Here is a 21585-nt window from a genome sequence, read left to right as displayed (position 1 = left end):
TTTTTTATATATCTTTATCTTTTTTGTTTAATCTTATTCTTAACTCATGATTTTTTTACTTTTTAATCTTTTTCAAAGGTACAATGGAAAGCACAAGATCTTGTTCTACTGTCAATAAAGATTTTGACATTGAAGAAGGAGATGTGGTTGATGTCATTGATATGGTATATTTTTTAATTTGATTGAAATTTCATACACATATATGAAGAAATGGAGTACTGGACACTAATAGTCTTTTTTCTTTATTTTTCTTTACTTTCAGGACCTTGATGATGATTGATGATGATGATGATGATGAATTGATGGCATAGATTAGAATTGTAGAACTAATTGCCTGTGATGTTTTTTTTAGAAATGAAGTGGAAGTGTAGAACTAGTAGAAGCTAATTGCAGATTTAATATATTAAATTATGCTTGACGATTATATACATGTGATAATGTGCGCGGATTTTTTTGTGTTGGACCCATTTTAGACCCTAGACCCTACCCAGACCCTATCGGACCCTACGGGTACAGGTACAGGTCCTTCAAAAAATTACCCTATGGATATGGATACGGTATGGGTCTACATCCAAAAATTAGGGGATGGGTATGGGTCTAGCCTTACCCTACCCAGACCCTGCCCATTGCCATACCTAATGACAACAGTATCATGATTATCCTCACCATCATATCAACGCCACCGCCAAATCCAACAAAACCATCAATTCCTCTATAATTTAAATCAACCCACCAATTTAAATGTCACAACTTTATTCAAACCCAAAAAACCCCAAATTGAAAATGAAATAAAGATCGAATTGTTAATCAAAAAATCAAATAAAGATCAAATTAGTCATGTTTGGTGTTTTTTGTTTGACCGGTGGGGAAAGTATGGTTGGTGGTTGCGGTAGTAGGTTCAATCTAGGTGGGGTCAAGGTTGTTGGTTTAGTGGTTTATGATATGTTTAGGTCTCTATGATTTAAGTGACGATAGTGTCAGATAAGATGAGGTCAATGGAGGAGGGTGAGAGTGGTGGTTGAGGGAGATATAGGTGTTGCGGAATGGTGGTAGTTGCAAGTTTCAGGTGGATTTTTGTTGGTTGGGGTGGAGCTAAGGTGGGGTTGGGGTGTTGGTTTTTTGAGGGAAGGAGAGAGAAACTGGAGAAGGTGGTTTGTTGGTGGTGGAGTTAGCGAGTGGTGGAAGAACGAGAAAATAAGTTTGAAGAAGAGAAAAGGAGAAAAAAATACCCCTTATGTTTCTATCTCCTCTATTTGATGCACCATCGATGCTTCGTTAGAGGTGGAAAACGGGTCATACGGGTCGTGTCATAACAGGTTGGGTCATAAACGAGGCAAGTTTTTGTGTTTGGTTACGTTTGGGTCGGGTTCGTGCATGTCCATCTCAGGTCCATGGTATTTAGTTCATATCGGGTCGGATTAAATCAGGTTTTTCAATCTCACAAATAAATAGAACACATATAAGACAAATAAGAGTAAGTTAAGTAATTAATGAACGGTGCCTAGATCATATATAGTATTTCATGATAATTTTTTCCTTAAATTTGTATAAAAAGTAATTAATATGAAAACTTTTCGGGTCGGATTCAAGTCTATTTTACTTTCAGGTCGGCATATATCATGTTTCGATTCTATTTCGGGTCATTATTTTCATGTTGAAAAGGGGTGCAAGTCTATTTTGCTGGCTATATGCTCCCTTGCCTGCGCTACTACCTTCTCCAATGATGGGTGTATTATTGTTGTCGAGTTCTGTGTTGTGGCCCGTGGTTGCGGGTGGCTATTCAGATGCACTGACACGCTAAACTACGTACCTTACGTTTTGCTTGTCAAAATGTTGGAGGACATGTCAGACACACGCCACGAAACCAAGTGTTCTTTTTTTGCTAGTAAAAAACCGTGTAATGGGATATAAAAGTTCAAACCCTACTATTAAATAATGTACCGCACAACCGCAACTCTACAACTGACTCATGGAATAGTACTTTTACTTTTACAATTCTTTATTCACGCTTCTAAAGGTACTTTCTTTTTATAGTTTTTTTACTTTTTTATGCCAATTCATGTTTGTCACTTTATTGTATTACTTGCATATTGGCTTATTTTATTCATTAATTACTTGTTGTGGTACAACAGTCATCAATCTTCATGTGACTTTTTGCTTTACAATTCCTTTTTTTTTTTTTGCAAGTTACTCATCAATCAATATCATTAGAGGTGACAAACAAGTCATATGTGTCGGGTACGGGTCGGTTCATAAACGGATCAGCTTTGTGTTCGGGTTCGATGGTGTATGTGTCCACCTCGGATCCATTAGATTTCGGGTCATATCTGGCCGTGTTAGATCGAGTCGGGTTAAAACTCGTCATATTAGATCGGGTCGGATTAAATTGGATTTTTCATCGCACAAATAAATAAACCACATATGCGACTAATGAGAATAAGATAAATATTCAATAGACAGTGACTAAGCTTCTTAATTAGGAGTTCTCTTGAGGCCACGGTGATAAGTGAGGTATGGGGGGGTTTACAAAGAGGATGATCAAGGCAACACAAGTTTTGTAAAAGAAAAAGTGATGAGTGGTAGCTGGTGGGATAAATTGGAATACATTCTTGCCTTCACTAGACCCATTTATGAGATGATAAGGCTTTGTGCTACCGATAAGCCAAGTCTACATTTGGTATACGAGATGTGGGATTATATGATTGAAAAGGTGAAAATTGTGATCTATACTCATGAAGGATTGATATATGATGATTGTGATGATGATGATGATGATGATGATGATTACTTGGAGTTTTTTTTTCGAATTAGTTCATCGCATTCTTGTAGCTCAGTAGACAAAAAGCAACACTCCTCTTAATTGCTTAGCTCACTCATTAAATCTTAGGTAAATTCTTTCTTATATATTTAGATTAATTTACTCTTTTTTTAATTTTACATGGATAATGTTTGTTCCCATCTTTCTTATTCTTTTGAAGGTTTATAGAGAGGCATGGCTTGAAGAAAATCCAAATAGAGTATCTCCCCATAGAGACACAAAAATATCTGAAGAAAGAGTAAGTTGTTTTAGAAGACTATTTCTTGAGGACGCTGATTTTGCTCGAGCTATGGATGAATATATCATGTTCTCATACAAGTCTGAAGTGTACAAGGGTGAAGAGAACTTATGTACTATGGATCCTATTTAATGGTGGGTTAACTTTGGTTCATCCACTATTTTGTTTCAAACTTTGACCTTCAGATATCTTGGACAACCTACTTCCTCTTCATGTTGTGAACGTAATTGGAGCATGTATTCTTTTATTCACTCGCTTAGGAGAAATAGGCTGAATCCAAAACGAGCTGAAAATTTGGAAAAGATTCACACTAACCTACACCTTCTATCAAGGAATACAGATGAATACATAGCTGGAAAGACAAAATTGTGGGATATAGGTGGTGATCAATTGATATCATGGATGATGGAAACGATGAAAATACCTGTCTAGAGTGTGCCAACCTTTCTTTTGATGAACCAAATCCTGAATTTGTATTTTTCTACTAGTAGAATAAATGCTACTTGCTGCGGTTAAAAAGTGCCCTATTGCTGCAGTTTTGGGCGCGCAGCAATTAAGGGCGCAACAATAGGTATTAATAATATTGCTGCGGTTTTAAACCGCAGCAATATAGACAAATATTGCTGCGGTTTTATTGGCCAAACCGCAGCAATATTTTAATTTGTGGTGAAATATGTGATTGCTGACAAGTAATATTGCTGCGGTTTCTGGGCCCGAAACCGCAGCAATATTACTTTATATTGCTGCGGTTTCTTCCCAAAATCGCAGCAATATACGCTGGGTGGGTAAAAAAAAATATTTTTTTTTTATTACTCAAGGCTTAAATTTTTAGTTGTTATAATAGACTTATAATATAAACATTTTTAAGGATATTATTGCAGTACAATAACAACACAAAAGTAACTCATCCAAACTGTCATTTTTTCAATAAAAGTAATATTTTACAAACCTTAATTACAAAATATATAAAATGAATTAAAACAGACTAATAATAAAAAAATTTAAAAAACGAAAAAGAAATATACAAAGATCTAAAAGAAACTGAAGTACAGAACTAAAAAAATTAGAGAAAGGGGAAAATACGGTGGAGACGAACGGTACAAAAAATAACAACAAATGCGAACCACCATCGCACCACCGGTAAATATGAAACTGAAGTACAGAGAATTAAAAAAAAAAGGGAGATGGAGAAATGCAAATGCCAATGCAAACATCTGGAACCACGTTGGTGGAGAGATGCGAACGATGGAGGAATGCGAACCACGTTGGTGGAGAGATGCGAGCATCTGTGCGGACTAACGTTGGTGGAGAGATAGGAACCATGTTGGTGGACAGATGCGAAATTGCGAACCATCGATCAGAAAAATCACGGAGAAATCATCATCGATCTGGTGCGGATTAGATCGAGAAATTAACGTTGATGGAGAAAGACCGACCTTACACGATGTTGATGGAGAAATTAACGTTGATTAGATCTGGTGCGAAATTAACGTTGATGGAGAAATTAACGGATTAGATCTGGTGCGAAATTAACGTTGATGGAGAAATTAACGTTGATGGAGAATCGAAGAAATCCTCGTCGGTCATAATACCGACCTTACAAGATGTGGAGAGGAGAGAGAATGAGGGGAGAGAGAGGAGAGAGAGTGAGAAGAGAGCGTTTTTACTGATGAGGAGGAAATGAGAAGGAGAGAGGAGAGAGAGTGAGGAGAGAGGGTTTAAAAATGAGAGAGGCGCGGCGGGTGAAGCGTATAAGACTATAAGCAAGTGAGTGCAAAAACCCTAATTTTTTTTAATACGTTTTAATAATATTGCTGCGGTTAATGGTAAAAACCGCAGCAATATATTAAAATATTATTTTTTTATTATATTGCTGCGGTTTTTTATAAAAACCGTAGCAATATGTTTGGTCAAATAGTCAACTTTTTTTCAAATTTTTTTCTATTGATATTATATTGCTGCGGTTTTTGGCCAAAACCGCAGCAATATCATTTTTTATATTTTACTTTTTCTTTTTACCTGATGTATTGCTGCGTATGAGTAAAACCGCAGCAATACCACCGCAGCAAACAGCATTTATTCTACTAGTGGTTGTTTTAGAAGACTATTTCTTGAGGACGCTGATTTTGCTCGAGCTATGGATGAATATATCATGTTCTCATACAAGTCTGAAGTGTACAAGGGTGAAGAGAACTTATGTACTATGGATCCTATTTAATGGTGGGTTAACTTTGATTCATCCACTATTTTGTTTCAAACTTTGACCTTCAGATATCTTGGACAACCTACTTCCTCTTCATGTTGTGAACGTAATTGGAGCATGTATTCTTTTATTCACTCGCTTAGGAGAAATAGGCTGAATCCAAAACAAGCTGAAAATTTGGAAAAGATTCACACTAACCTACACCTTCTATCAAGGAATACAGATGAATACAAAGCTGGAAAGACAAAATTGTGGGATATAGGTGGTGATCAATTAATATCATGGATGTTGGAAACGATGAAAATACCTGTCTAGAGTGTGCCGACCTTTCTTTTGATGAACCAAATCCTGAATTTGTATTTTTCTCTTAGTGGTTGGAGCTAATATCCTCTCACTTAGTTATTATTATTTGGATTTATTTTAAGTTACACTGGTTAATGTTAGTTTGGAAGTTACAATGGTTAACGTTAGTTTGGAACATGTTTGAATATTATATATCGTAAATTAAACTTGTTTTATGTTGAATTTTGTTTTCATTAATATTGTAAAAGCATTATATCAATTGTTAGAAAAAAATTGCGTTTCCCCGCGTCTTCTCAGTTTTGAAATTTGTGTTTCCCCGTGCCCCTTATCACGTTTCTGTGCAAGCCAGTCAACCTATTAGTGGTGGCAGTGGTGTGGTGGGAAGGTTGTGCAAAGGTTTTGTGGTGGTTGGTAGTAGTCGATTGTCTACTTGTGGTTGTTGGTGGTGTGGGGTGAAATGGGGTGGTTAGCAATAGTGTTGGTGTTGTTGGTCGTGGTGGTGTGAATGGTGGTTAAATTAGTTTTAGGTAATTTAATTAAAATTAAAACTGATTAATTAAATTAGAACAAGACACTTGTCCAATTAATCAATTCTTCAACAGGTCATGGGTTAGAATGAACAGATCATAATGTAGACACATAATCACGTCTTTCCATTTAGTACCCAGTAATGAAACATAACGTCGTCCTAATTGGACCATGTTCTTATCTTTAAGGCGCGGTTTTCATAATTCTTTTTCTTTAAATAGCCTCGTGTTCCACCCGATTTTCTCACACTTTCTAACGTGTTCCCACGCTTTCATACGCTTACAAATACGCTTTGATACACTTACATACACCTTCACACTACAAAAATTCTCTCTCAAACACTTCAAACACCGCAATTCCCCGTAAATTTATGAATTTTATAAATATATTTTAATGTATAGTTATTTCTATTTAAATATATTTTAGTATTTAAATAATTCATTTCTTCAAAGGTTCACTATTTGAAAGTCAAAAGAATTATTTTAATGATTTGAAAAGGTTAAGATATTTTGTTTAGGCATGCTTTGAAAAATATTTGAAATGCTTAAAATACTTTTTGGAAATGGAAAAGGATTTCTAAGTGGGTATGAGGAACCCAAAACTATTTGGATTAGGAAAATGACTCCTAGTTGAGTATGGGGACCCAAAAACTAATATCATTAATTATTGAATTCTATTTGAGCCCAATCACACACCTTTTTCCTAAGGCCATAAGGGGAAACCTATATAAACCCCCACAAACCCCAAAATTTTCCCTCACAATTATTTTCTCTTTCCTCCTTCCTCCCACAATTTTGGTCCTCCTATTTCTTTTTCTCTCTCTTTGGTTTTTGTCCTAGCTATCCTTTGGCTCAAGTTATTTTCAATACAAATTTTATGTTTTTTAAGATTCATTTTAATATGATTATGTTTAAAGATTATAGTTTGATGATTTATTTATGAATCTAAGTTTATATAATTTACGTATTGAAGAAATAAAATTCAGATTTACTTACTATGTTTAGGTTGGATTTAATTAGTTATCAAAGCATGAATTTTTAGGGTTTTAAAGATTGGAAAATCATAGTATATTATAGTTTATGAAATTGATTATTCTTATGATTTTACATATGTTTAAGCATGTTTGAAAAGAGTTTTAATATATTATATGTTGCTGAAAATTTGAAATGAGTATTGTTGATGGAGATTTATGATTTTAAACATGAGTTTTGAGAGTTTTGACAGCTAGTATAGTAATACTATACTAGAAGGCTTTAACACTTAACTTTTAATGATGTGAAAGGTTTTTACACACTTTTAAGAAAGGTTTAAAGTATTTTATTATTGCTGTAAATACATAAAGGATTGATTATGAATTTATATTGGTTGTTTTAGGCGGAAAATCCTCTTTAGGCGACTTTTAAGGTTCTGAAAGTGGCCACTCGTTTTGTCTACACAAGGTACATATATGTCTATGTGTTTATTGGATTAGTATCATGATTTTAAGGATGAAAATTATGTAGTATCATGTATAGGAAACTAATTGAATTCATATGTGATTCCTATTAAGTTGGATTTGCGTGTTTTATGCCGTTGTGTGAAACATGTTATTTATAAGATTTATATTATGTTTGTATGGAATATTGAATCAAGCATATGAGATTTGGAAACTTTATTGTATCAATTCATATGAGGGATTAATATATATTTATTAGTTTGGATCATGATCAAATCATGTAGTTCCCTTTTTATTATTTCACTACTTTATAAGGATCCAGGGTCTTATTTGGTAAGTTGATATTTTATACCTATGAAAGGTAGTTTGGTTGTTGGCTAGGTTCAACAAATAAAGGAAGATTGAATTAAAGTTGGAATTAATCTTGGGTTGTTAAGTTGTTTGATCACTTATCTAATCGTAAGATAAAAATGAAAGTTTATGATTGTTTAATGATTGTATTATCTGTATTGCTTGTGAGTCATAACAAGTAATAGATGATAAATCATGTAAAATGAAACGGGGCTAGCAATAGCTTTAGACTTGTGCACGTCTGAAGTGTTAGACAAGTAGAGAGTTGGAGTACATGGTGGTAGCCCATGGCTTTTCCTGGGATCGAATTGATCACCGTTGCTATTTTTATTTAAAAGGTTCATTGATATCGTAGGCCATGGGTATACGGAGTCGCGCCCGTATTTCATCTTCCAAATGGAAGGTTGTTTTTAGTCAGATAACTTGTTCCATTGACTATTCCATTTAAAGTAAATAAAATGTTGGTTGTGAAGTTTAGTTCAGTAAGAGTTATCTGCAAGATTATTATGTTATTATTTATTCCTACATAGTATGTAGTAGTATCATGTTAGGATTATTTGTTATGTAGTACTTAGCTTTGCTGATTACGTGTTTTTCTTTGTGTATGTTGATCATGGCTATGCCTTATTGATACCGTGATGACCCATTTTGGTGAGCAGTCTCTAGGGATCAATAGTGCATTGTCCATCGACAGGTTTGAAGATGATGCATCATGAGGTTCAGGATTAGAGAGCTTGTGTAATCTATTTATCATACATTGAATTTATACTTTTCGTAGTAGGTTTTGGTTTTAAGTTTGACTTTGACTTTGTTGGTTTGACTTTTGGAGTTGACTTTGTAGTTGATTAAGTTTTGTTATCATGTTCATTTATTATGTTTTCCACTGCAAAATTCTGAATAAGCCGATACGTTATCACATGGGTGATAATACTTTGATGATTTTCTAAGTTTTGTATTGAAAATGAATTTCGGAAAAGAGAGAATTATCGAGGTGTTACAAACATATATTCAAACACTTCCAGTTTTCATTAAATATCTATTAAAGCTTCAAGATTACTCAAAATTGATTGTAATAGCCCAACATTTACCTAGACTAAAAATGTATAATTTTTGAGGGTCAATTTCATTTAATTCTTATTATACTAACAATCTATTGCCTCTGTTTCTTTTTGACATACTTGGAATCTTGACACTATTATAATTAGAAAGAATCTTCTAAATTCTTTTCAATATATATTAAAAATAGTCATGTGGGGTCTAGTTTGATTCGTTTTAATGAGTACTTTATTAGTACTCAATCGTTATAATTTTTACTAATATGTGAGGAAATATATTTAAGGTCAAAAATGTGCATGGGCAAACGTGCACATTTTAAGTAGGAAGAACAAAAAACAAAGGGAGTATTTTTCATAATATAGACTCTCGAAGGAATTAGTTATTGCTCTCTTGTGTACTCTAACTTGTAATCTTTATATTTCTATACAATATTCTATTCATATGCATGTTGTATGCTTCACTGCTTTCATTACCTCACATGCTTATTTTTGCTAATTACAAGACCTAAATAAATGTTCTAATGCTAAATTCAGATAATTTTGACAATTGACTTAGGTTCCCTATAATTTTATTGCTAATGAATATATCACCAAATTTATTCTTTTGTGTTTAATTAACCAACGTAGATTAATCTTTTAGATTACATAAACATAAATCTTGGCTATTTTAATGCATGAACCTAGACATGAATCGTAGTAAGTAGGGGCCAATAATGAACAAATTTGATTCTGATCATATTCATATCCTCATTCTCGAACTCTATCTTTAGTTAATTGACCAATTATGAACTCGTGACGAGAAATCTACATTAGATAAGTCTCTAAGATATCCCTATGATTACCCAAATCCAATTAGATTTATAAGTCTTCCTTTAAATACTTGTTGATGACTTCTTTTAATTTCAAAATATTTTCAATGAGGTAGTCAAATACGCATTCATCTCGTATAGACAATAAAGACATGTCTACACATGCTGAAAGGTCGGATTATTAAAAAAAAGAATCAAAAGGTGAGATTAATTTAAGCAAACAACGTAAATATTAGGCTATTAGAATCATTGTTTCCTAATACTATGAAAGTAGTTTAATTATAATGATTATTCAATTCATCATAGAAAGTATTGCTTTCTCAACATTACTTTCGTATAATTCATAGTTAAGCTACGGATATAAATGCTCATTATTTTCTCCTATCTTTAAGTAGACAAAATTTGGGGAAGGGAATATTTCTAAAATGGCAGAGTAGTCCCAATAATGACAATGATGGAGTAATTATGAAAAGTCCATAAATCCCACATCTCAAAGAGTTGAACAAACACCTAAACGATGCCACAAAATTCGAGTTCAAATAAATACCCATGATTCCCATTCTCCAGTCTCCACTTTCCCATGCTACTAAAAAATGGTTTGAATTTTTTTTTGAAATGTGGTACACCATCCCCCCTATATATACCCTTCAATCTCATACGGTCATACCGCACATTACTCAAGTTGTAGCAATTGATACACTATCTTCTGATGGCCTCAACTTCTGAAGAAAGTGTAGCTTCAAATTCAGATTTGGAGATTTTAACATTTAGGAATTACATCTACCAAGTTCTGAAAGTAGTACACGAAGACCTCGAAATTACAAGGGAAGCTGTGATCATGATGGATGATCTTATTAATGGTATACTAGAAAATTTATCTATGGAGGCAACAAGATTAGTCGAGAGAGACAAACAGCCATATGTTACATCAAGGGAAATACAGACAGCCGCGAGGATCCTGTTTCCTGGTGATCTTGGCAGGCACGCAGTTGCAGAAGGTCTCAAGGCTGTGCTGAAATTTTCTTGCAGTTGATAAGTGATAACTTCTCGATTATTGGGTTACTCTCCTGAAGTTGGGGTTATATGCCAATTCTGAAAAACATAAAACATTTCAATATAATATCAGATATACAATAGTATATCTGATATACTGAGATTATCAGCATCAAATATACTATACTATATAATCATATATTCGTTATGAAATCTTTAACTTGAGTTTGCACTGAAATGGCGATGCAAGAGGACAATTGGTTGAAATTGATTTTCTTCCTCTTAAATTATTGTCTATAAGAACAATTAACAAGCTATTGAATACAAATTCTAGTGCTCTTCTAAAATATAAGTAGGGGGAAAATATATGAGTACATGAGAACATAATTTAATCATTCTTTGGATAACTACGATGGTCAGGTCCAACATCGCGTGAACCAGTGTTAATATATGGTCCTCGAAAGGTTGCTTGGGGTGGCAAGGGCTTTGATGAATCGATGACAGGCTGCTTCTTAGATGATAATCTAAAGGAAACATAACATCAGTCAGTTTCGAGAAAACACCATGAACTCAAAGGCATAGAATTGCAGTTAACTTACGCCATGTAGAAAGGAAATGCCAAACCCCCTGCAGCAAACACTACTAATCCTGCAGCTACAATAGTATTGCGCCTTCGGGACATCAGTTTGCTGTTTCACACAATCACACCAAACTATTTGTGTAAAGGATGACAGAAAACTGTATAAAATGAAAGATGACAAATGACTATTGACAAATTTGCACCATCCCCAATGAGATTTCGCTTCTTTCATTCCTTTGCTCCCATAAAAGCTATAGACTGTAACAGAGAAGCATAATCCCAACTCCCAAGAAGGTAGGGAGCTTGTACACACTACCACTGTCATGCTAAGAAGGGCATAGGCATGACTGTATGAGTGAAATTCAGGAAGAGTCTGAGATATCATAATCTCCATATGTTCACTAGGTCTTTGGTAAAATGGCAGTCATCGGATCAATGACATCATCAGATGGGTGTAAAAACAGCTGGACCAATTGGTTCAGCCTTGATTTCTACTGGAGTCCCAGGATCTCAGAATTCTTCTCTCCTAGTCAAGAAGCTAAGAAAAACATCTGTTACATGGTCCAAGTGCCCAATCCAAGCCAGTTAATAAATATTCCAGAAGGAAACAGATTGTCCTTTACATACTTGGAATCTTTAAAACCATCAGCAGACGAGGTTAATAGAGTCATGAGTATCAGGGTGCAAATTTTCCTGTAGGCCTGTAGTTAAATTTCACCAGTCATACCCAAATATTTCGATGTACGTGACCTGCTTGTGAAGCTAAGATGCATCAGTTAACTCAAATACTTCTACGCGGGAAACCTGGTTTAAGGAGACACTTATTTGGGTGGACTATTCCTATATGATCAAACTATTCTCACCAGTCACCAGGAAAAAGATCCACCCCTTCCTTTGCTATTCGACTATTCCAAAAGACAGATCTATCCTACCTATCCATAACTCATGAGTGATTGCGATTGTTGGTTACGATCTTGACAAGACGAGCCTGGGAGTGGGCTCAAGGACGCATGGTGCGTCTCGGTCTGGGTTGTGAAGTACCTATCAAGTGACAAGAAAGAGTGACTGCAGACAACTGGAGCTGGAAAACCACACGACTGTGTGGTGTAAGGCCGAGGAGAACTCCTGTGAAGGTCTCCATGTGTCAATTGTCATCACTTAGTTGTAGTTTCCTTATCTTAATTTGTATGAATTCTTGGATGTGTTATTTCCTAATTTATTGATTATTTTAGGAAGATAGAATATTACTTTGCTAATACTTGTTGAATTCTAGATCTAGGAAGAGTCAACAGTCAACACTCTAGAACATATATATCTTACAGAAGGGGTACGTTACTGTCCTCTATATAAAGAAGGCAAGGGTGATTATTTTTCCTTGTACCCTAATGTCCGGTGAGAGATTGTGATACAGTCCAGGGAGATCGATGGTTTTGAGTGCTTTACAAGAGAGTTGTTCCTCAAATTATTAGTACTTTGGTGGGTTTTTTTCTTGCTTGTTAAGGGAGAGGTTTTCCCATGAAACCATGTTTGTCTCTAATATTGGCTCCTCATTATTTTTTCATATACTTTAGCCCAGTAATCTTCCATCAATGAGAAAACAGAAAGCCTCAAACTCCCGCTACACACAATGCCCATCATGAAGCTAATAATAACACAATGTACCTAATCAGCTAATCCCCACGAAATACGACAGGAATACACAAATCAGTTGTGCAAGTGCTACACTTTAGGGTAAAATTTAACAAAATGAGGAATCGAAGTTGTTCTTACACCCATTCTTTTACTGCCAATTAGGTAAACACTGCCTATATGAAATCCCATTCGCTATTACCCAAGCTATCCACCTAAAAACTTCCACCAAAAAACAAACCACTATCCACCTGGCCACCCAAAGTTCTTGGATTGCAATATAAACTTACAAACCTCAAGGCCTAAAATTTCGCTAAAAATAGCCGAGTTCGACACTTTGACAACAGTAACCAATTCTTCAACTCAGATCCCAGTAATCATAAGCAATGCCATAACTTTGGCTCTCTTTTCTTCTAATCCCTCCAAAATTAAAGGTGGCAAATATCCGTTGTCATCCAATTGCATGATTTTCCTAACTAGGGTTTCATAAATGCCATAACTGTGAGCCTCAGGCCCGTCCCTGAGCCAGGACAGGAGGGGAGGCCGCCCTGGGTCCGGGGATGACAGGTCATTCATCCCTGATTTCCAGCCACAACACTTGAAAAATTGCTCTGATAATTAAACAAGTACAAGTGAACGCAAATATGCGTATCTACAAAATGTAACATGAATTTTCTTATCATTTAGTTCCATGAAACAAAGCTGAATTAACAAGTTATACCAGAAATCGAATCATAAGTTTATAACATGTAAATTATCCCTAAAAACATGAAATAACATATATGAGATAAAGAAAAAATAAGTCCAATTCATGAAACAAACAATAACAACCGCATAAAACCAATCGCATGAATAATCACATGAAGTAGATCTTAAAAATCGCAATTCCACACCAAAATCTGCAGCAAAACAAGTAGATTCATCTAAGGAACAAAACAATAACCTGCAATTCGAGCTTTGGAATTAGCGTATGAGTGACGAATTTGTGTATGAAATGAGCTTCGGAATTATGTTCTAGAGGTTCTAAAGGAATTGAATTTGCGTCTTTTGGAGTGTTACTATACGCCTGTACCTATGTAGTTTAAGATTTTTCTTTTGATGCAAAACACCCGAAAATGTATGACTCCAAGAGATTTAAAAAAGAAAAAACTTGAATTGACGAGTTTATAATAACTTATTGTGGGCTGAAAATTTGTTACGATTCTAAATATTATTATATAGATGTGATTATTATTTTTAGTCTGTTAATTTGGTAGGATGTAAAATATTTTTCATGAAAAATAATTTTTCTTTTCCTTTCATTTTCCGTTGTTTGGTATGCTGAGGGGTAGGGGTGAAAGTTCGATGTGCGGTTTGGATTAGGGCCTAATACAATCCGATCCGAACAAAATCTGGATTTTAATTTTCCAATTCGAATCCAAACCAATTAGAGTTTGAATACGATCCAATCCAATCCGAATTTTCATACTCTGAATTGGATCCAATCCGAAAATCCGATTTTTTAAAACTCTAGTTTCTCGATGAAATAAATCAAGCACAACAACAGCCTAGTAGATTTAGGAATTGAGGAACTAAGTGTTGTTAGGGTAGGGGAAGGGTGGAAGTGCTACGCCTACTAGGCTACGGGCTTGCTTTTTTTTAGAAAAAAAATAGTTAAGCACTTAAACCCAATCAAGATACATAATACAAGGCATATTACTATTTGGTTATATTGGATTTTTGGATCCAATTACCCTCAATTTAATCCGATCCGAAAATCCAAATTTTCAAAGAACTCAATCCGAATCCAATCCGAACACATTTCGAATTCGATCCGAATTACTAATTCAGATTGGATTGGATTGGATTTTGGATTTTATCCGAATAACTTTCAACCCTATTAAGGGGTGTAAAACAAGTTTTTTATCAAAGCAGCTATAGGTAGAAATTATTTTTCTTTAGTAAGAAGGGAAAATACATTTTTCTCCCTTTTCCTTAACAACCTTTTACTCTCCTCTTATCCATCCTTTCCCTTCCCCTTCTATTTTTCTCTTTTTCATAACTTATTTAGATTGAACCAAATAAAAAGAATTACTTCACAATTGAATTTTCCATGTAAAATGTTTTACATCCAACCAAACAAAGCCTCAATTCCAATCAGTTTTGTTCAGTTCCTAATTTATCTCTTTGATAATAAAATAATAATAATAATAATAATAATAATTATTATTATTACAATTACGATTATTTTATCATTAATATTAGTATTATTATTATTATTATCATCATTATTGCTATTGCTATTGCTATTGCTATTGCTATCACTAATATTAATATTACAATTTATTGCCCCAAATAATTATGAAAAAATTATTTTAAATAAGTCAACCTCTGTGCGGTCTTTCTATTTTAAGTCTACATTTTGATTATCTCTGATTGATTAGGCTTGTATGCTTGTTTTCTTCTATTGAGTTTTAACCTGTTTGTGACTTGTTTATTAGGTTACTTATGATATGTGTTACAATATTCCACCCCCACCGTCGCCTCCCTCGCCGGTTTGAGAAGAAGAGACATTGTAGCAAGTATCACAAGTAACCTACTAAACAAGTCACAAACAGGTTAAAACTCAATAGAAGAAAATGGACATAAAAACCTAAGTCAATCAGGGATAATCAAAAGATAGAATTAAAATAGGAAGACCGCGTAACAATTTACCTATTTAAAACAAATCTTTTCAATAATATTATTATCTATATTACTTTGAGAAAGTAAAATTTAAGCAGCCAAGATCAACAATTACAATGTTAATTTATAATTTTACCCTTGAGACCCTTATACTTTTCCACACAATAGATTGATGCATATGTATCGGGAGGAGAAATGATAAACATCTAATTGCTAGATGTTTGCCAAACATCTAACATTAATGTGGCAACATGTGAGTGGTACACATGTCACTATATTGTTTATCCAAACAAATTACTTTTTCCAATTTTTTAAACTTGTATATCTCAAAAAATATATTTTAGAAAAAAATAAAAAATATACCAATATTCATATATTTTTATTCTCTACAAATAGACATCCATCTTGATATAATTTCATCATATTTTTATTTTACTCTTCTCTATCTCTTATTTAGATATGTAAAAAAAAATATACGAACACTATCTGTTTATACACAAACACTAGTGTGACTTGCATAAACACTAGTTATAGTTACACGAACACTAGTTCTAGTAGCATGAACACTGTATATTAGCATCGGAATCTTCTGACAGTGTCCAATTAAAAAAATACGAACACTATCTGTTTATACATAAACACTATTTTTAGTTGCATAAACACTAGTTATAGTTACACGAACACAAGTTGTAGTAGCATGAACATCATATATTAGTATCGAAATTTTCTGACAGTGCCCAATTTTCGAGATTACTTTTTTGTTTGACTGATAACTTTTTTCATGTATATTGACAATTTTACCCCTGCTAGATGTTTATAAACATCTAGCAATTAGATGTTTATCATTTCTCGTATCGGGAGTATGTGATAGTGCGTGGTGGTTATGGGGATGGGTGGATTTTTGGGCTGGGTGGGGTTTTAGATAAAAAGAGGAGAAATACTTTGGGCTTTTAAAAAATAAAGATGTCAACAGTCAACACAGTTAGTCATTATGTAAGTTTTGATGACAAAACACAAGTTAAGGTTATTAGAGATGGGTGAAAATGTTAGGATCATTTTGGAAAATGGCCTCAATGTCATGGTCATAACTCATAATAGATAAATATCCTTTTGTTACGGAGGATAATTTCTAAATAATTGGATATTTTCATAGAACACGAAGTTAAATAGATATGCTCTCGATGCTAAACAAAGAAAATATATAAATACGATTTGTTCCTCAACAAATATCAAATTAATTTTAGATAAGAGTTTTTGTATCCTCCATAATAAATAAGCTAATCTTTTTTACAAGATATAAAAGAGTGTGTGGGCATGTTCCTATTAGGGCCATGGTCCAAAGCTTAAAACCCTCCTAACCCTCCTCAAATTAAGGTGAACAAGAACGACAATTCGAATCTAATACGGGGTTCTAAAAATTTGAGATGGTGTTGTACTAAACTACCACCTATTCTTGAACTAAGCTAGATTTCCCGTTGGCCGTTGTCGCTCAAGGTTGTACCATGCCCTATACATAGTTTTAACATTTGAATTAAGAAATTTATAGATCTGCAAGTAGAAGAATCGTTGTAGCTTATCCAAAATTCCAAGTACAAGCCCTACTAGAAATGCAGCAATACTTATTAGGAGAACCAGTTAGAGTTTAATAGACTCCAATAACCAGTAATAGTTTTCACAATAAGCATGACAGGCTTATAAAATAAGAGGTTCTGTGCTAAAATAAATTATAATGGGGCTTTTTGGAAAATAGGAAAAGAAGAAAAACACCAAATAAAAATTAATCTATTTGTATTTGTAATTAGATTTAGATTTTTTTTTCTTTAAGCGGACCACTAATAAAATTGAACCGTTATATTTCGGGGACTTGTACAGTTTCTCACCCTGCACATGACCTTAGCGGCAACCAGAACGTCTCTACGTGTTGTCCATATCTAGCCACAAATGTAAGTGTCTACTAATGCCACGCCACACCTTTGGACAAACATTCGTGTCGTATAAACTCCTTAATACCCTAACATGGAGTCCAATAATCCAGAACACTTTCTCATTCACCCATCCAAGAGAGAAAAAAAGAACAAAAGCAACCCAGTCCTGTAGTCCTGTAGTCCTATACTCCTATCTAACAAACCAACATAAACATAAACCCATGTCACACGCAAGAGATGAACAAGGGCCAACTCGGCAGACAGACGAGTTCGGGAATCAGTTACCCCAGCCAAGCACCACTGCCATGTATGGCGGACCTAGCACTAAAGGCGGTGCATCCTTTGGCTTGTCTACTGGAGATGCTGATGCTTTCACGACAGGCTACTATGGTGGCCAGCCGCAACAAGAGCACCAGCCAAGAGCTCAACCACAGCCTGGAACTGACCCGACGTCGCGACGAGGGACGACGACTGGAGAGTATGGGACGTCTGGGATTGGGCTGATGGATCGCGCCAAGGAGAAATTGGGTGAGATTGGGGGCTTCAAGGAGAATCCTGGGCATGTTACTACTGCTGGTGAACCTATGGAGACTAGCAAGGGGTAATGGTAAAGAGATGAATCAGGCTAACATAAAAATCTAACGAGGCAACTTTGTTTTTCAAGATAACGTGGGAACCGAATTTAAGGGGGTTTCATTGTGACAATCGAGGAGAGAGATGAATGTTATTTTAGTTAATGTCTTCATTCCCCATGTATTTTTTTTTCTAGCAAAACTTTGCACAATAAGTTATCGGAGTGCGATTACATAATTTACATTTTACAATGATCGATTAATGTGAGTTGGGAGTGCAACATGTCAGTTTCACATTTATGCTTCTAACAAATGCGTAATTGCGAATATTGTTTATGTCGATTTTGTACTATGTACGCAAAAGAAATTGGGGAGCTATCAACAAGATCTATATACTTTCTAGAATAACGAATATAAATAACAAGAACAAATAATGAACAATAAAATGAGAAATAACGAAAGAATTGTTGACGCGGAAAATTCAATGAGGGGAAAAACTGCGGGTGACACTCTTGATCACCAATTCACTATTTGGCAATTGACAATGATCAGTTACAAGTTTGAGTATTAGATTATCTTCTCGGTTACAATTTCCGGTTACCGCTGAGAGAGAAGGGCTGATATCTCAGAATTGTGTTTGTGCGAATGTGTTAATAGTATTTAGGTTACAAAAAAATGAGTAACGTATACATATATATATATATGAAGATAATATTTCCATAATGTCGTTAGATTCCTACGCATGACCCGCGCCACATCAGCTGATGGAAACAACCACTTCCTCTTTCTGCTCCGCCGAAATACTAATCTCCTTGATAATGGGGTCTGCCACGTCACGGATGCTCAAGTCCTTTCTGCCCTTTATTTGAAAAATTAAATTGTGCCGCCAATGTACAAATCCTGGGCCCAAAAATTGCCCCTAATTGATGAGTACAACCCAAAAACTGCCTTGGGAAGGACCATCAATTATAACTTGTAGGAAACTGTTACCTTTTTTGGACAACTGCCCACGCCACGTATATTAGCCTATTATCCCATCACTATTTCACCTTTCCATCTTCCTTCTTCTCATCTCTCTCTCTTTACCCAAAATTTCCGCTACCTTCAAGAATCTGCCAAGCACCACAACTCATTCCCTCGATCGGCATTTTCCAGCGTCTTTTCAGGTAAAATTCTCTTTCATTCTCACTTCCTTGTTGATATGGCACCTAAAGAGACTCCTAAGATTAGAAAATCTAAGAGGGCCACCGTCAAGATTACTGAGGATTCACAAAAGGTAATCGTAGTGGATGATGGGTTCATTGGGGGTGTCCCCGTTGCCAGTCATTTTTCCGACGGGGAAATAGAAGGCGTTTTTGAAAAAAACCGATTATCCCTATTTACCAAAGTTAGGGTTCCCACTCAAGAAGAAAGTCCCGACGATTGCCCTAAAGGATGGGTAGTTCTTTACGAATACCTTTTCAAGATTGGGTATAAGTTCCCATTGAACCCCTTAATAACCAAATTGCTCACAACTTTAGAACTTAGCCCTGCTCAACTCATGCCCCTGGTATGGAGGGTCGTGCATGTTATAGACAAACTAGTCACCGACATGGGTCTAGAATTTGGGTTGGAAGATTTATTATATATGTATGAAGTAAGGAAAGTGGAGAACACTAGATATACCTTCTTCTTGAAACCGAGGTGTAAATCTTTAGTAGAGAATTCAAGCGCTAATGATAGAGGATGGAAGAAAAGGTATGTGTTTGTGGATAAGTCTTTAATAGGGGAAAATTACCATTTCTTGCATGAGGGGTGGAACGCCGGAGGTAATTGATTTTTCCAGTTATTTCATTACTTTGTGAACTGTGAAGTTGACGCCGTCTAAATTTACTTTATCTGTGCAGAGATTCTCCCGCTAGACATCGAAGAAACAGACTATACCATAATAAAAATCAACCGTCTTCTCCAAAGATACTCAGCCAAGGAATGAACCTTCAGGAACAACTTCAACTTGGCGTCTTCTGAATGTGAACCGGTATTACAAGACACCGACTAGTGTACTGATAATACCGCTGCTCCGATCGATACTACCGACGATCCAACCAACAACTTCTCACCATCCAATGGCGTCAGGTTTGTTCTAGATCTCCTTCTTTATTACAATCTTGTGTTTCAAATTTTCCATCTCACGCGGTGTCGCTATATTGTCAACAGAGAATACAATGTCTAACAAGTCCAAGACTCCCAACGTCATCCTTTCTGAAGCGGAAATGTTGGAACGGGCGAAAAAGAGGAAGAAGACCTAAGGAGAAGTAATGAAGACGCCGTCAGCAATAATTCCTTCTCAAACACCCAAGCCTGCCATTCCAACGACCACTCCCGAACCGACTAAGACGCCACCATCTAAGGGCCAAAACGTTTACCATAACTCTTCCCCGTAACTTTTGCGAGATTACAGCACTGACCATCTTCCCGGCCGCGGAGAAGCTGGCGTTCCCAGCGCCTCAACGTCGTCTAGCAAGCTTGCCCCTGACCACCGTCGCCAGTGAGGGTTTGGCCCTGCAAATTCATGTAAGTATAGACAAGTAGGAATTCATTTATCAGATTACCATGTATACTGACGCCGTTATCGTTCATAGGCTGTGCAAAATTCTCTCGCCCTCCGCAGTGCTGCTATTACTCTGGAGAAGAGATCTATCTCCGCGCAAACGACGACAGAGACCAAATTGAAAAAGGCCTTGGCAGATGTCGCCAAAGAGAAGGCGTTGAACGTTGCTCAGGCGGCTGAAATGATGGCGTTAAGGGAGGAGATGGACGCGACGGTGTCTGCTCTTCGCGAAGAATTAGTGGACGCCGCCAGCCGCTATACATGAAAGACGAAGGCGAGGTTGATGAAGCAATTTATGGAAGGTCAGACGGCATATCTTGGACTCTAGAAGCCGACGTCAGGCAATTTCTGGAAGTCTTTGGGACACCTGAAGACTTGCTTCTAGAGGGCGTCAATGCGACAGACGTATCTGCTACTGCGGATTCAGGCGTCCATGAGACTACCACTGGTCATGCTTAGCTGTTTCTTAATCCTGCAAGGTGTTTTAACACCTGAATGAAACTCTGTTGGTTTTCAGTTTATTTTGCTTTGTTTTGGGGTGCTATGTCACCAAACTTTGGATACTTTGGTATGTGTGTTGGTACTGAAGCACCTATAAGATGCTTTTGGAATTCTTGAATTTAATGACTGTTTTAGTGGCAAGTATCAATTGGTAACACTTTGTTTAAATGCATGTCATATGTATGTAATTGCGCGCGCATATGGTATTTGTACATGTATTAGGTACCTTTATGTTGAGATCATGTGGTCGTCAGCTACAATGAAGGGGAAAACGCCTCTCCCAACTGAATGTTCCTGGTCCTCTAGACTGTAGCTGAAAATGTAATTGTAGAAACCACTTTGTGTCCAAATGACGTCGTCGATGGTTGGATGACATCACCACCCGTTAGTT

At 35.8% G+C, this 21585-nt stretch overlaps 1 protein-coding gene across 3 annotated transcripts; it reads right to left on the bottom strand.

Moving 5' to 3' along the window:
- Window positions 1-10174: 10174 nt before the first annotated feature.
- Window positions 10175-18343, bottom strand: LOC104903575 (hypothetical protein). Of its 3 annotated transcripts, XM_057391798.1 has the most exons (4): window positions 17817-18343; window positions 11333-11422; window positions 11109-11257; window positions 10175-10832 (listed from the first exon to the last, which is right to left on the bottom strand). In XM_057391798.1, the coding sequence occupies exons 1-3, from the start codon at window positions 18092-18094 to the stop codon at window positions 11122-11124; spliced, it is 504 nt and encodes a 167-aa protein (XP_057247781.1). In that variant the 5' UTR covers window positions 18095-18343; the 3' UTR covers window positions 10175-10832; window positions 11109-11121. The 3 variants fall into 3 exon arrangements, with proteins under 3 accessions (XP_057247781.1, XP_057247780.1, XP_010689926.1); XM_057391797.1 differs by lacking the exon at window positions 10175-10832 and having other exon boundaries at window positions 10991-11257; window positions 17817-18335; XM_010691624.4 differs by lacking the exons at window positions 10175-10832; window positions 17817-18343 and adding an exon at window positions 13886-14066 and having other exon boundaries at window positions 10991-11257.
- Between the last annotated feature and the right edge of the window lie 3242 nt (window positions 18344-21585).

Source organism: Beta vulgaris, chromosome 9, assembly GCF_026745355.1.
Source record: "Beta vulgaris subsp. vulgaris cultivar EL10 chromosome 9, EL10.2, whole genome shotgun sequence".
NCBI lineage: Eukaryota > Viridiplantae > Streptophyta > Magnoliopsida > Caryophyllales > Amaranthaceae > Beta > Beta vulgaris.
This window is presented reverse-complemented; position numbering and strand designations above follow the sequence as displayed.

Coding starts and splice junctions, on each gene's coding strand:
- LOC104903575 (XM_057391798.1), bottom strand. CDS start 18,094: ATGCCCAGGATTCTCCTTGAAGCCCCCAATCTCACCCAATTTCTCCTT. Junction 11,423..17,816: donor GGCAGTGGTGCTTGGCTGGG/GTAACTGATTCC, acceptor TGTGTGAAACAG/CAAACTGATGTCCCGAAGGC. Junction 11,258..11,332: donor GCATTTCCTTTCTACATGGC/GTAAGTTAACTG, acceptor TGTTTCCTTTAG/ATTATCATCTAAGAAGCAGC.